This window comes from Grammomys surdaster, unplaced genomic scaffold (assembly GCF_004785775.1).
Source record: "Grammomys surdaster isolate TR1022 unplaced genomic scaffold, NIH_TR_1.0 125956, whole genome shotgun sequence".
Taxonomy (NCBI): Eukaryota; Metazoa; Chordata; class Mammalia; order Rodentia; family Muridae; genus Grammomys; species Grammomys surdaster.
Window position 1 is genome coordinate 784,133 of NW_021620775.1, and position 16,319 is coordinate 800,451.

At 38.1% G+C, this 16,319-nt stretch overlaps 1 protein-coding gene across 7 annotated transcripts in view; it reads right to left on the reverse strand.

Annotated features, from left to right (window-relative positions):
* Positions 1 to 16,018, reverse strand: part of Dlg1 (discs large MAGUK scaffold protein 1) — a 193,860-nt gene extending 177,842 nt beyond the window's left edge. For 4 of the 7 annotated variants that reach the window (XM_028753790.1, XM_028753788.1, XM_028753789.1 and 1 more), the window contains exons 1-3: positions 15,618 to 15,685; positions 15,110 to 15,159; positions 14,297 to 14,428 (exon numbers count right to left, since the gene is read on the reverse strand). In XM_028753790.1, the coding sequence (XP_028609623.1) occupies positions 14,297 to 14,428; positions 15,110 to 15,128 (151 nt within the window). In that variant the 5' untranslated portion in view covers positions 15,129 to 15,159; positions 15,618 to 15,685. Of the gene's footprint in view, positions 1 to 14,296; positions 14,429 to 15,109; positions 15,160 to 15,617 lie in introns of all 7 variants that reach the window. The other 3 variants (XM_028753793.1, XM_028753792.1, XM_028753786.1) reach the window with 1 other exon arrangement.
* Positions 16,019 to 16,319: the final 301 nt, after the last annotated feature.

A 16,319-nucleotide genomic window follows, 5' to 3' on the forward strand; every position in this document is an offset into this window, starting at 1 on the left:
GTGAGTTCCAGGACAGCCAGGGCTACACAGAGAAACCCTGTCTCAAAAAACCAAAAAAAAAAAAAAAAAAAAAGTAACATGTGGAGGTGGTTTATGAAGAATATATATTTTATACAGGTAGCATGTATATGTACATATATGCTCATACATAGCATATATATAGCATATATGAGTCTTATCCATATTCTTAACTACCTACACAGTAGGTAGCACCTACACAGTATATAAGTAATATACAAGAGAGCCTCCAAGAACACTGAATGGTTATTGAATAGTTGCCAGTATCTAATTAAATTATACTATGGTAAAGCAAGCTTCAAATTTTAAAGTCCTATGTGACACTTTACCTTTTAATTAATAGAACATTGCTTTAATATCAATGCAATAAAGGCCTACACTAGTAACAACCTAAAAAACAAAACTTTCCATAATGATAAAATAGACTTGGCTGCACTGCCTAAGCTTCCTATGGCTTCATATGGCTATTATCGTCAGAAACATGACAAGTGTATTTAAGAACTGAGTTTAAAGTTTTTGTAGGCATAATTAATTTAATAGCCACATGACTAAAAATTACTGCAGAAATCTAGACTACTACCATTCTAGAAAGGGAACATTGTATTTGATATGTATAATCAAGAAATAAAGTGTGAATTTTTGAAAAAAATTTCACAGCATCTTGCTTGTCAACTGACGTCCTCAACTCTAGATCTGATGAATATCATCTATCAAACAGCCCATATATATATATATATATGTGTGTGTGTGTGTGTGTGTACACACACACACATATGCACACAATACATACACAAAACTATATATAATATATATGAATATATTTAATATATACTAACTCTATATAATCATATACAGTTTAGTTAGACTGGCTTGTCTTTAAAATCGTGTGTGTAGTGTCTTTTTGCCTGGAAGTGTCTGCATATGCATGCAGTGCCCTCGGAGGCAAGAAGAGGGTGTCAGACCTCTTAAGTCTGGAGTTAGTCTGTTGCAGGTGGTGGAGATTGAACCTAGGTCCTCTAAAAGAGTGGCTGGTACACTAAGCCACTGCCCTAGTTCTTCAAACAGTCCTTCCTAATTTGTTCTATTTAAACTCCTGCAGCTGGAGGATAAAATATCAACTCTATTTCAGTTGTATCAGGATTGATACAAAATGAGCTGAGTTAACATCACTTAGAATGGCTATTATAAAACCAATCAAAATATAAAAAGTAAGTATTAGTAGGATATGAAGAAAGTAGATCCCTTTATCACTGCTCATGAACGAATGTGTAAAATGGTAAAAACTGAAAATGGAAGAGTGGCTTCTGAAAATACTAAAACCCAGAATTACCATGTGATCCAGCAATCCCACTTCCTTGTATACATACAGAGAACAAAAGAGACCGAGCCAGACTGACAGATCTACATACTAATCCGTCACTACGACGTAAGAGCTGAAAAGTGAAAATACAACTATCCTTCAAAACTGAATGAATAAAGTACAATATGTATGTACAAAGAAATATAATTTACCTTTAAAAGGGAATTAAGTCCTTAATACATTCTATGTGGAAGGATAAATCTTGATAATATCCTTAACTGAAATAAGCCAGACATAAAAGGACACACACACAATACATTCATTCTATTTGTATGAAGTATCCAGAATACCAACTTCAGAGACAAAAAGTGAAATGCTCACTAGGAGTGGAGGTGAAGGGCCCTGTAAAATAGGCATGAGGCACTAGCTACAAGGGGGTTTGTTTGCTTGCTTGCTTGCTTGTTGCTGGAGACATAACTATTGCTCCAGAAGAGAATTTCAGTTTGAGTTGAAAATCATTAAAAGTTAAGATGCTAAATTTTATATTATGTATACTATACCGCAAAGAAATAAATAAATAAAACCAGAACATTTCTAAGATGAAGAATGTAAGAGCTGGATCACAAAAAGGCAGCCTATGAAATGCTACCTTATGGGCATGGCTGTAGTACACATGAATTCACAACAGCTGCCCGTTCACACACAGGGCTTATACACAACCAGCCCGTAAACAGTCACACATGAGGAAGGGACTCATGGGGCTCCACCTAAGGAGCTAATGGTCAAGGAGGGCTGCTGGGAAAGAGGAAGTTACTGTCTTTGATAACATAGCCACTGGTAAATTACCCATTTTCTGGTGGAAAGCATCACACTCATGCCCATGTGAGTGGTCCTGGTTAAGGGTGGTGGGTCACAAGGAAAAGCTAAACAACCATCTGTAATTTCATCGCAAAGGGATCTGATGCCCTCTCTGGATTCAGTGGACACCAGGCATGCACATAGTATATACAAACAAAAGAAAGCAAAGACCCATACACATAAAAACTAATAAAAGTTAGGAACAATATATATATTTTAAAACCCAACAACAAAAACGTCCTTGAAAGAATGAGAAAACTGAAGGGAAAGGGTAGGGGTGGAACTCAGTGATAGAGCACTTACCTAGCATATACAAAGCCCTGGCTTTAGTGGTTTAGTGGTATGTGTGTGTATGTGTGTATGTGTGTATGTGTGTGTGCGCGCACACACGCACATAAACACGTCAGTAAACATTTTAACTTGTTATACAATTATAAGTTATTTTAATATATTGTAAATTGCTGTTTTAAAATATGAATTCATTATGCTCATCCATCTTTTTTTTTAAATTGGTAAACTTAGATTTACAGAAAAACTGAATGGAAAGTAGTTTCCATATCCTCACCTCCTCATCCCCTATTATTAATAGCTTACGTTAGTATCTTGCAATTATTAAAACAGACAAGCTATTAATTACCATTATATAAAGGTCATAACTTACATTAGGATCACTTTGTGTTGAATACTGACTTAAAATGTACACTTGTTTTGACATATTAATCCATCAGCCTGATACCAAACAGAACAGTCTCACTGCCTTAAAAATCTCATGTGCCTCTACTCCCCGAATTCTGGAAACTACTGATCTTTTTGCTACCTCTGTAGTTTTTGGAATCTTCCATATATTACCTTATGAATTAAACTGGCATATCATTTGTATGAGCATTTTATAACAAAAAGCCCTAAACGCACACCCCCTTTTTCACCAAATAACTCAGTTTTAGGAATGTATCCCAAAGTAGTCTTTGTAGACTGTCTTCTTTCCCTTGACAGTACATGTTAAGTTTCCTGTCTTTTTATGGCTTATCAGTTTTTATCTTTTTATTGCTAATACTCCATATTGTATGGTTCTACCGAACTTTGTTTATCAAGAACATCTTGACTCCTTCTAATTTTTACTGATATTAATAAAGCTTCTATGAATTATACGAGGGGGTTTTGTTTCAGCACCTTCTGAGCTGCATCCCCAACACTTCAGTTTTATTTTGTGTGTTGCTTTGAGGAAAGAGTTTTGGCTCATGGTTTCCAAGGTGTTCAGTTCATGGTCACTTGGCTGTGTCTCTGGACATCAATGGGCATAGGAGTGTGTGCCAGAAACGATTTACATTATGGTGGATAGGAAACCAAGAAAAGGGGGCTATGAGTAGGTTTTTAATGGACATGTTTCGACTCATCTGGGTTAATATCCAGGAGTGTAGGTAACTGCTAGGTAATACGGTGTAATTTTTAAGAAATTACCTGAGCAGTATTCTGCTGTGGTCATGCTCATCTGCATGCCCATCAGCAGTGTGTTACTCACATCCTTACCATCATTAAGGCGCAGCAGTGCTTTGGATTTTAAGCATTTTGAAAGCTGTGTGGCACTATGTAGGTTTTTGTTTGCTTGGTTTTGTACAGGATCCCATGTAGACTTGGACTTTTATTCTACTTACTCAGTTTAGACATTTTTATTGGCTGTGCCTTATGGCATTTTATATTAAACATCTTCCTGTATATTTACTTGCTGTTTCTGACTAACTTTAGTCAGATATTTGCATCTTCTGCTCACTTTTAGTGGATTTTTTTTTTCTTACTGTCATATCTTACATGGTTTTTGTGTAATTGGGTACCAGTCCTTTGTCAGATAAATGTTTCACAAATAGTTTCTTACTGGTTCTGACTTGTCAGTATTTTTTTCCATCAAATAAAATACTTTCTCATAGGTTAGGAATGTTTTCTAAGTTGTGTTTACTTATTGCATAGTCTCAGGTCAGTGTCCAGATCTTCTAATTTGAGCCTAGGTTAGCACTAGCCTTCGTTCTTAGCTTGGGAACCGTTACATGTGTGTGAGGTGTTTCTGTTTACGATGATGCATGTTACCCCCACTGTAAAGTTTCTTGGCACACTTGAAAATGTCTGTCCTTCTGCGTCTTATTCACCTTCCTCAGCTCCCTACCTGTGAGGCTATTTATGGAACACTATACTTTCTCTTCCAGTGTCAGCCAACTAAGAAAGTAACAAAGGCAATGAAAATCTTTTACGTGAAGACTTCTCAAATAAGTTAGTTGATTTTCATAGATTTTTTTAATGTTTACTGACTTCCTTGTGTATAATATGTGTATGTGAGAACAGGCACATGTGTACCACAGGCATATGTGAGAGCCAATGGTTTGAAACCTTTAAGGGAGTCAACTCTCTTTCTCTGTTCTGAGGATTAAACTCAGGTCATCAGGATTGTGCTTCAAGCATATTTACCCACTGAGCCATCTCTCTGGCCTCTAGAATTTTTTTTTTTAATAGATATGAATGATTCTGCTGATTCTTAGGACTAACTCAATGTGTTTAAGTTTTAATCGCTTTCACACATATGTTCAAGCTTTTAGGGACCTTCTGATTGGCTCTTCATTTAGTCTAAAATCAATTCGAGCACTGAGTCCACACTGGAGGAGTAGGACTGCACAGTAATAAGATGGACCCCACAGATTCCGTGATTCGTCTAAACAAGCAGCTTCCTCTAAGTCATACTTGAACATTCCTACAGTTTCTTCTATGGTTTTTTCTGCTAACGCATCACCATTTTCACAGGAAAACAATTTTTCAGAATAATAATAAAAATGCAATCAGCTATTCTATTTCTGTTTGATATGTGAATCTGGTGAGCTGTCTGCGGCACCTTCAGGACAGGCAGGAATCATCTTGGTCTATGACGTATCAACCGCCTTTTACCACTCTACTCATTTTCTAAGTGAGCATCAAATTAATGGTTTACCTAGGTTTCCTGAAGGACTATTACTTTACACTGGGTAGTAAGTAACACTATAGCGAGATACAATTTTTGAAACATTAATTATAATTTTTTCTATAGTTACATACTGTTTTCACAGTGTATATATAAAAGTATGAGCAGTCATTATTGTTGACACTGGATATTTAAACACATGAATAAATGAGAACTGAGAAAAAAATCAACATGATCAATTGTCAATTTGTTTCTGATAATGTACTCTTTACCTTGCTCAGACATCTTTAGGTGTCCCTCCTACTGCTTTCAATGTTTTCTTCACAATTTGAATACATGTTCAGTAACAGAAATGTGTGTGTATATATATATATATATATATATATATATATATATATATCATATCATTAAGTTGCTATAGCCTCTTAAACCACAGCCATCAAACATTTACTAAAATGTTCCTTTTCAGTGCATGTTGTCTATGTTGTACATAAATAAATGTGTGTGCTGCTAGGGATTAAACAATACACACAAATTAAGATGTTTTTAAAAAGTCTTGAATGTAGGTGAATACTTTCATAAATGCTGAAGACAGATTAAGATAATAGTCTTGGGGATTAAAATATCAAGGACAGCCTTTCTAGGCATGATACCACAAACATAAAACACATATTTACTGATAAATCTAACCATAAATAAACATGAGTTTTTAAAATCCAAGTTTAAAAACACACATCAAACTAGAGTAGTTATTTGTGATTTACATGTCAGGCAGCGTTGATAAGCCCCGTGTTCATTTTATAAAGAGAAAAGAATGGGAAGAAATACAATGACATGAACAGGGAATTCAGAAATTCAAATAAAAGATCAAACTATCTCGAAGTATATTCCACAAATCAGGAGATAATATTAAAAGATATATAACACTCTACACTGTTTAAGTCAAACCAGTCATTCTTCTATATGCTGCCTAAAATATTACATTGATATAACATTAGTAAGAGTACTTCACAAATTACAAGAAAAGCCTTAAAGTGTATACCCTTTCAGCTAGTAATGAACTTCTGGTAATTTACCCTATGGATATAGTAAAGAATGCAAAACAGAACACCCCACCTGCATGGGAAGATGTGCACATTTGTATACTATGAATGCAGTGTTAATCAAATCATGTAAAAAACTGAATTAAAAAGCCTAGTTTCTGGAAAGCTATTAACAGAAATACCTGTGTTATGTAAACAGTCATTTACGGTGATAAAAAACTGACACTGAAAGAAATCTGCTGGTAAATTTGGGGGAAAATACAAACAATTATGTATGGCACAGAAAATTCACACATTTATACAAATTCAACCACAGTACACCAACACACACAAAGCAGTTCTCCCTGTCAGCCCACCATAAGTGGATATCACACATACAAACATACAAGATGAGGTGGAGAAGTCTGCTCCCTCTCAGTCTCAGTGCTGCTTAGAGTGGGAGCTACTTGCTGTACCTCACTATGCAGAGTCTGCTTCTTTAGTTCTATACAAGTCAATTATTTCATCTGGTATTCAATTAAAGAAACTGAAACATTATGCCACTAGAGAAAAAAATTATAGTCATGATATGTTTTAACTAGATGCATTTTTCACTCAATATAATATAATAACTTTATATTTTGTCAAGAGTAACTTGGATTATTTTTGTGTGTGTGCTTGTGTTTGAGTACTCGTGTGTGTACCTGTGTATGTTTGAGTGTGTGTGTACCTGTGTCTGTTTGAGTGTGTGTATCAGAATGTAAATATGTACACATGAATGCAAACCCCCTGAAGACAGAGGTACAGGTATTTGTGAGCACCTGATATAGGTGCTGGGAACTTAACCAAGTGCAAGGTACCATGTGCTCTTAGCCTCTGACATCTCTCCAGCCTGTCCTTACAGCCAATTTTAATCAGTTCTTATATAGAAAACAACTTTACTGTTTTGTTTGTGTAAAACGTTTTACAAAATCAAAGTATTTATTTGTACAGATACAGAGAATAACATTTACTTGTATTTAAAAAAAAAACAAAAACCTAAGGTTGTCTAACCTTAAATGTTTTAGGTAGAATATGTACTACCCTTATGACAGATTCCATTTTGGAGGGCTACAGGGCGTCTAGAGAGCAGAATGACAGTGAAATGCAACCTGCAGTTGCAGAAGGAAAATTTTCATCAGTTCATCTAACAGAGCCAAAGACACTCCGCATACTTCTAAATCAAGGTATACTGAAAAAAACCACTTGGATTCCCAAAGAAAATAACCTACAGAATTTCAAGATTATAACCAATTTATATTTCACACACTGGAAACATGGTAGATGTCAAGGTAGTACATAAAAATAAGTTATCTCCATTCTTTAGACACCATTTGACTAACATGAATATTCCTTTTAAAAGGTGTATGGCTGGTAGTCACAAGGTAGGCCTGAAGCATCACTTTATGCCAAAAATCAATACAGTGCTAAAGAAATGAGACACATCATAAAAACACAAGAGAAAGCTTGAGAAGGGCACCACTGAGCTAAACCTGCAACCGTCGACACATCAAAATCATTAGGATGGTAAAAATGAAAACCACTGAAAGAAACAAAGCTCTGCAAAGTTCATGGCACACAGACAAGAGAGAGTTTCTGATTACAATAAAATACCAAGTATTAACTGGGAAACACAGAGGAATGTTACTATTCAGTAACTACCAGTTTTCAACAACCACAGTAACAACTACTTCCAACAAGAAGTGTTTATGACTTTGCTCAAGAGTAGTGTATGTAAACGGTCCACATATGCTTGTAAAGGAAAAGCTACTAGAAAGAAGAGAAATAAAACAACATATAATCAAGTGATCAAAATTAATGTTTCCAAGGAAGGGAAGAATGACACTGCATACTTATGGATATACAGAATCCTAAACCAAGAATATAAAATCTGAATGTAATTACAAACATCAGCTAAATCCTAAATGAAAACCATTCTATAAAAGCGTAAGAGCAGGAGTTGGAGAGACGGCTTAGCAGTTAGGAGTACTAGCTGCTCTTCCAGAGGACCCAGGTTCAGCCCAGGACCCATGTGGCTGCTCCAAGCGTCTGTAACTCCAGTTCCAGGGTATCTAATGTCTTCTTCTGGCCTCCATGGGCAGTGTGTGCATGTGGCACATATGTATACATGCAGGCTAAACACTACTACTAATAAAATAAAAATCTCTTTTTAAAGGAGGCATCAAGAGGGAATTATTTTATTAAAAATGTCAATGTTGGAGCTACATGTAAAGTTAAGAAAAATTCTTTTAATTCAAGCCTAATCTATAGCTTTAATGTTTTCCTGCTCAACTACCATACACACTTAAAAATACTAGTAACAGGCTAAAATGTAATCTCAGTTATAGTAAGAAAAAACATAATTTTGATTTTACCTACTGAGAGTGCTAAGTTCTCAAATCCTGATTATAAAATCAACTTATTATAAACATTTTCCTTCAAAATGATACTTTAAAAATTAAGAAAAAAAAAAAACCCTACAGACCAGCATGTCTTAAACTTGTTATTATGCTTATTGCATTTAATGTAATGACAGTGAACATAACAATATGGAATATTTTAATTAATGAAGTAAAAGTTCTGGATTCAAATTAGAATTCAATTTTACACTACACACATTAGTATCTGAGGGTTCTTGGGTAAAACTAGTTATTTCTTAGTGCCTCAGACTTCTAATCTATAAAATGGTATAATCATCTTATTGTTAAATATATCTCACAGGACTGAGGACTAAATGAAATATTTAAAATATAGTCATTATTACTTTTTATACCATTCTTGGCAATACAGTTTTCATGGGTTATATGAGGTCTTGGCTAAGAAAAACAAACAAAGCTTCAATTAAAAAGAGTCAAACGACCTAAACATACTTTTTTCCCATAAACATAAAAATGATGAAGGGGTAGGACAGTAAGGAGCTCTAAATCACTAAAGCCATCATGAAATAACATCTCATACGGATGTCCATCATCACAAACAGAAGAGGCAACAAACGGTGGCAAGAATAAAAAGGAAAGCATGCTACACTACTGGTGGGAATTTAGATCTGTGAAGCAATTATGAAAAACAGTATTAGTTTCCCAAAGAAATTAATAATAGAACTACCAGACAACCCAGGAATCCCAGGATGTATCTGGGAACAGATACAACCAAAGGAGGTAAAATCACCACCTTGAAAAGATATGTACATGCCTATGTTCACTGCCGCGTACTCATAATACGTAAGACACAGAAACAATTTAAATGTTTTTAATGGTCCAGAAGCTTTAAAGATGTGCTGTGTATGCACATACATATACATTCATACACACAGATTCATTCTTTAACAAAAAGTTTCATCTATCACAACATGAATAGACCTAGAGACGCTGTGCTAACTAAAATAAGCTGGACACATAAAAACACCGCCTGGCTTCACCTGGATGTGGAATGCTTAAAGAGAAATGAAAAATTTAAATATGGTGAGGATGAATCTGTGGGTGAGGAGGGAGACCCAGGAAAAAGAGGTTAAACTAAGTGGGATATGGATGATGAACAAGTTTAGGAATCTAATGTTCAACATTAGGACTAAAGCTAATAAAATTGGACAGTATTAGGGACCTTTGTCAAATTAAGCAGATTTTAGCAGCTTTCGACTAAAAAATAAGAGTATGCAAAACGATACATTAACTACTTCCCTATAGCTCTATTTTACTATCTATGTATCTCACAACATCATTTTGTAAACCTCAAATATACACGTTAAAATCTAACTTATAAATAAGGTTCACCACAGCCTCTCTACATGGCTACCCTGACTCCGATCTATGTAGCTCCTAACCTTGGCCAAAAATAAAACCTTCTTTTTACTGTGGGCAGTAGTTATGCAGAGGTTCATACCTGATCCAAGTGCTCAAGAAAAGTATGAATGCTCAGACCCAAACCGGACATCACTGTCACAGGTCTTCCCGACCAAGGCTCAAGGAACACTGGAGAAGATGGGGTTGAAAGAAAGGAGAAGGGTAGGAGCTCTGAACACGGCCAGTGCATTCATGATCCCTCAGCAGCTGGGGCTGCCTGCACAACAAGATCAAGCCAGTAGAAATTCCAGGATGGATGGCTGAGGAGTTCAAGACCCCACAACCTGCCGAAAAGCTACTGGTAGTGAATACCTGCTGGGGAGAGAGAATCCTTTTCTTCATGCATGTGGTCACTGGTATGTTGCCCATACATATAAACAGTAATAATTGTGACTTATTAAAAAAAAAAAGACAATATAAAGTTGGGATACTCCAGGGGAAGTTGGGGTGGGGGTGGAGAGAGTAGGGGGTATGAACTGTAGATATTTGTGGGACTGTAGCCCAATGGGTTTACTATCTAGCATGTCTTCCCTTAAATAAAGTTAAAGCTTGCTATTTATTGCGGATTAAAAAAAAACAATAAAATTAAAACATGCAAATCACATGACTAAATTTACCCAAGGATTTAAAGACAGAACTTGAAAGTGATGTAGTAAGAAACAGCTACAAGGATAGACTTGGTATGAAATCTCTAGACTTTCAGGGTCACCCTGAATTCCAGACACCTTAAAATCTGGGTATCTGGGTTCTGATATAATCAAACCATGTTGAATCTCTCTAACCTCTAAACTTTCAGATGTAATACTGGATATGGGGATGAATGAATGACAAAAGGATACTACTTTCTATCTGTACAAAACCAACCACCAGATATGTCTGCGACTAAATCTTAAACAAATGTGCAAATAATGTGTTTTGTTGCTATAATTTTAAATATTTGATTCTAAAGAAAAAACTTAGCTGAAGCCAGGCACAGTGGCACATACCTTTAATCCCACCTAGGAGATAGGGAGATTTCTATGAGTTTGAGGCCAGCCTGGTCTATACAGGGAGTACCAGGACAGTAAAGGTTACATAGTGAGACCTTGTCTTAAAGAAAGAAAGAAAGAAAGAAAGAAAGAAAGAAAGAAAGAAAGAAAGAGAGAGGAGAATGAACAAACTTAACTAGATTTGAATGAAATCTGACTGCTTTTCAAGAACTTTCAAAGTTTTGAATTATTATTTAACAACACTATTCAAGTACCAGAACATTTTCTACATCTAAATTGAGAATACTGTCGATTATGTTACATCACTATTTCACGTGCCAGCAATAATAATACAGACTTTAAACTCACAACCAAACAACCAATTCTTAACAGCACATACAGGCCGGATGTGACTGCTCACATCTGAACTGCAGCACTCAGGAGCCTATCTGGATACACAGAAGAGAAAGTGGGGGAAGGAATGGGGGATATAGTACGTATAAGATAACACCCGCTTTCAGACATATTATAAAATTTTATAACAGGGTTCAGTGAGATAGTTCAGGATGTAAAAGCACTTGCCACCAACCCTGATGATCTGAGTTCAATTCCCAGATCCTCTGTGATAGGAGGAGAAAATGAACTCCTAAAAGTTGTTCTCTAATCAACACAAGCACCACAAGTGTGCTCACACATGTACACACACACACATACAGACACTCACTCTCTCTCAATATAATAAAAATAAAATTTAAATGGTATTACAGAACAGATACAATGTAGTCTGTCCTTTCAAATAACCCCAAAGTATCAGAAGCTAATGCATATTGTCAACTAGGAGAAAAGACTTAACATTTCCATACCACCAAACCCTACAGACTCACATAAACTGTAATTTCATGAAAACAGTCAATACTAATTTTTTTCAAAGAATCAATAAATAATAATAATGAAATTACAAACAGTGTATAACATGCCTCCCTGTCAAAAAACAAAAAACCTACAAACAGGTAAGTAAGTCACTAAAACCTACAAAAACTCAATTCCAAATGATAATCAAGAACCTAACTGTCAAATGATATTTTTAGCTCTGGTCATTGAGATGGATGTCTCCTTTAAATCTAGATATTCATTCACGTGCACCAGCTTAGAAAGTAAAAAGTGCTGCCACTCTAGGAGAAGCACTCAGCCCACAATTTTTCAGTATAAACTTGGACAAAATGGACTAGTTTTTAACATAGAACAATTTACCAGCTAAAAAGCACATTGTAAAACTATTTCAAAAACAATGGTAAAGATATAAAGAACAAAATCTTAACAGCTTAAAGTTTCAGAATGAGAAGCAAACATGAGAAATACTTTGTGGTGTTGGTTTTCTGTTTTATTTTGAGACAAAGTCTATGTAGCTCAGACTCCTCTTAACCCTGTGATTTAGCCAGGTTGGCCTAGAATCCTCCTGCCTCAGCTTCAAGTGCTAAAATGATAGTATGTGACAAGAATGAATGCATTAGTGCAGCAGTATCATCAACTCAGTTATAATGCACAAAAAGCAAACCTGTCTCTCTCCAAATGCCTAACATCCAGTTACTCCTGCTCCACTATACCTGATACTACTTAACTAGAAATACTAAAAGACAAGTAAGCCCAAATAACAAAGGAAGTCCATAACTAACAAAATTAAAAAGACAGATAAAATTCTCAAGTGCAAACTTAAATGGAAGATTATCAAAATTTAACTATGCATATGAATGAACATTCAAAACAGGCAAGAAGATACAAAAATTGCCTCAAAACATAGCAAGTCCAAGCATAATATGGAAAGAGTGGCTTCTCTTACTTTTCCTAGGTTACAGCTTTCCCACACAGTAAGACTGGTCTGTATGTACATGAGTGTGTAAACAGGGCACACAAGTCATACTGGGGTTGTTCCTAACATGTCTCTATCTAATAAAAAATTCTAAGCTTAATATTGATCTAGAAAACTACATAACTAAAATAGTTTTCTCTTCCTCATTTGCTAGGTTTTTTCCTCCAAGGAATCAATCAGATCATCTATTTGTACCTTAAATGCTATGGCTTGGAAAACAAACGCAAATGTGTCCACTCTAACATCACCACAACACTGATCATCTCAGAGGACGGGTGGCAGACGGCAGGTCATCATCTCGCCACCCTTTATGCATGTCTTTAAGTCTGTCCTAACACTAAATTCTAAAAAGTTTTAAGGGCTATCAAGCCTGTAAGAGTCTAACATTCAGTAAAGAGCATCAATATAGCAGTAAGTTATGACAAGGCACACACTGACAACAGTGTTCAAATCACACCAATAATCTATCAACACACACATTTGTTAGGCCAATCTGCTGGGAAGTTACTGAGAAAATGAACATAATGTGAGAAAGCATATGTCTTATTTGAACATGTTAGACAGTAGATACTTAATTTTTTTAAAAATCTCATTATCAAACCTAGAAGCAATCAATCACCTTGTTTAGTAGTTTGCAAACTTTTGAAGTATATGATAAAAGGAGACAGAGACAGACCAACTTGTTTTATACATTGGGGATGATGTGAAAAACAAAAAATTTCAGTTTTAAAAGAGTCTACTTACTTTAAAAGTCTTAAAAGCCCACTGATTCATTTTCCCACTCACAGTCTGTTGTAACCACAACAGCCTAAACAGGCTGAATGAGTTCTGATATTTAATCACTAACAGTGTCAGGAACTAAATTCAGGACTTTGGACTATTTGTCCAACTCTTTAAAACAACAAACTATCTCATATTTAAGATACAGGTAAGGACAAGACTGTTACAATATTGTCTGTAGAATAATAATTATTAGACAATATCACCTCTGAGATCGTTTTCCAGGTCTAAAATTCATATTCCACAAATGACATATTTAACAGAGGTGTGTTTCAATGAATGTTCTCAAACACAGCAGAAGAACCCTTCAAACACTTTCAAGGATTCCAGAGAAATATAAGTCAACTACAGAAACACCAAAGTAGTTCAGTCATTACAACTGGTGTCCCTAAAACATTTCTACAACTCGTCCATCTTTCAACAGCTAACTCTGAGGCATGAAACGGTGTTCTCAAAGTGCACAGAAATAACCAGACCAGTAAGTTTTTCTGGTAATTAAACATTCTTAGAAGCGAAGGTGGCCTAACTGCAAAACACAGACTCACTAGAGATTTTCTAAGTTAATGACCGTCCGAAGAGAACCAAGCACACTGTCTTTCTAAGTTTATACTAACAGAGAAGCATCATGCTTTAGTACAGTGGTCACAAGTAAAGCTTTAACTCCCACCTATTAAAGCCTGAAAGAGGTTGCTCTGAAATATGGTAATAACCCGCTCTATGGAGCTTCTGAGCTGTCTGTCTTCAGTTTGGCTTAGTTTCGATCGATATTCTTCCAACAGATGCAATGCTCTCTGGGTATCTGAAAAGACAAGTATGGTGAAAATTTCATGTATTTATTAAGGGTCTGTGTGTATCTGCATACATATTTACAAGAAAATGCTACATGCCACGTCTATAAGACATCTGAAGAGTTCCCCAGGGCCTCCAAGCCAAGTGCTGCCATCACTACACCCATATTCCATTCCCTACTAAGACAAATATTTTAAAGGCTTTGTATCACAGAAGAGAAAGGAACAAGTGAGTAGCCTGTGTTAACTGTGGACTGACAGCTTCCAAGACTAAAAGATCATCTAATTAAACTGATAGCAACTTGGTTTTAGAATGCCTAATAGACAAGAACAAGTTATCTGCAATTTGTTCCTGCAACCAAAATGTAAGTGTTTCTAAACATCAATTCTTAGTTGCTCACAAAACAGTGTTGATATGAATGATAAAGTGAATTACTGAAGCCATGAAGTTTTGAAAAACACATGGTCGAGGGCTGACTGCTTCTGTAATCACTACGGATGTCAAGAAGGTGTGTGTAGCCAACTAGGTGTTTCCAAACCTGAGTGATGTGAAGCTTAGATACCATAAAGAATAAAGGCGAGAGCCTGCTGATTCATCAAAGTCACACAAACCTTTTAAAAACAGTAACTACAACACTGATGTATGTTACAGCAAGTAACAGCCACAGAACAGTCCCAAAATAAATTCTCACCTTGCTTCCGGACCGGCATTTTTCTCCAGTATCAGGAAGAAGGCACACACCTTTACAAACACAAAACAGGAAGGAAAACTTGAACTAACGCAAAGAACTGAATCGTGGATCCTTTCGTTGCCCCTGCCCCCCCCCCACTCCCGCCCCAAACTCTCGACTACGAAAAACTCAAACCTTGGTGGAACTGCTCACCTTCCAAAGTTTTCCCAAGTGAAAAAAAGCAGAAGCCTCAACCCCCCCGAGCAGTGTCAGCCAAGGCAGAAAGCTGGCTCTCGGGGGTCACTATGGCCCCTACAGATTAAGATCAGACCCAAGCCCGCTTCGGAATGTTCGTCCAGAGCTTCCCCCTCCGTAAAGAGCTCCTGAAGAGAAGCGGGGCCGCCGCCGCGGCGTGCTTGCCACGCTCCCCACCTGCTGCCGCCGGCCGGCCCGTGCCCAGCCCCGCAGAGCCCAGCCGAGCGCCGGGCTGCTCCCCCGACCCGCTCGGGGGCCCCCTCCTCTCGCTTGCCTGGCTCCTCGCTCGCCTCCTCCCGGCGGCGACTCCAGCAGGGGCCGGACCGGACAGCCGCCGCTCTCCGCGCCGCCCTCGCGCCGCTCATGCACCCCTCCGCGGCCTCCACACCTGCGGCTCCGCCGCAAAGTTCCCGCGAGCGGCGAACGCGGGCGCCCCGGCTGCGCTCCGGCCGGACTCGGAGCAGCTCCCCGCCCGGCCCCGCTCCACGTACCCCGCCCCGCCCCGACTCGAGCTCAGCTGAGGGGGTGAGGGGACGGGGGAGGAGCTCCCCTTCGGCGGCCGCACCCCCACGCCGCTCTCTCCGCCTCGGCCGCCGCCGCCGCCTGCCTGCTCGCCGCGGCCCGCGGCCCTGCTCGCCCGCTCGCCTCTGGGCCGCCCCACCCCCGGAACCTCGCCTCCTTCCGCGCCCCCAGTCGCTCTCCCCCTAAACTTTCCGCCAAGATGGCGGCCCTGGAGCTGGCCTGCCGCGCGCCCACGTGACTGCTTTCCCAACGTTCTCAGCCAATGAGAAGTGAGGAGGCGGCTCGCTCCGAGCCCCGGGCTCCGGGCGCTGCTACCTAGGGGTTAGAAAAGGGAGGAGGGCCTGGAGTGGGCTGGAGTACAGGAAGGAGGACCCTTAAGCATCCAGAGGGAAGCGCCTTGCTGAGAGGAGCTCCAGTCCAAGTGGCTTTAAGGACAAAGGAGTTGACACGCGCT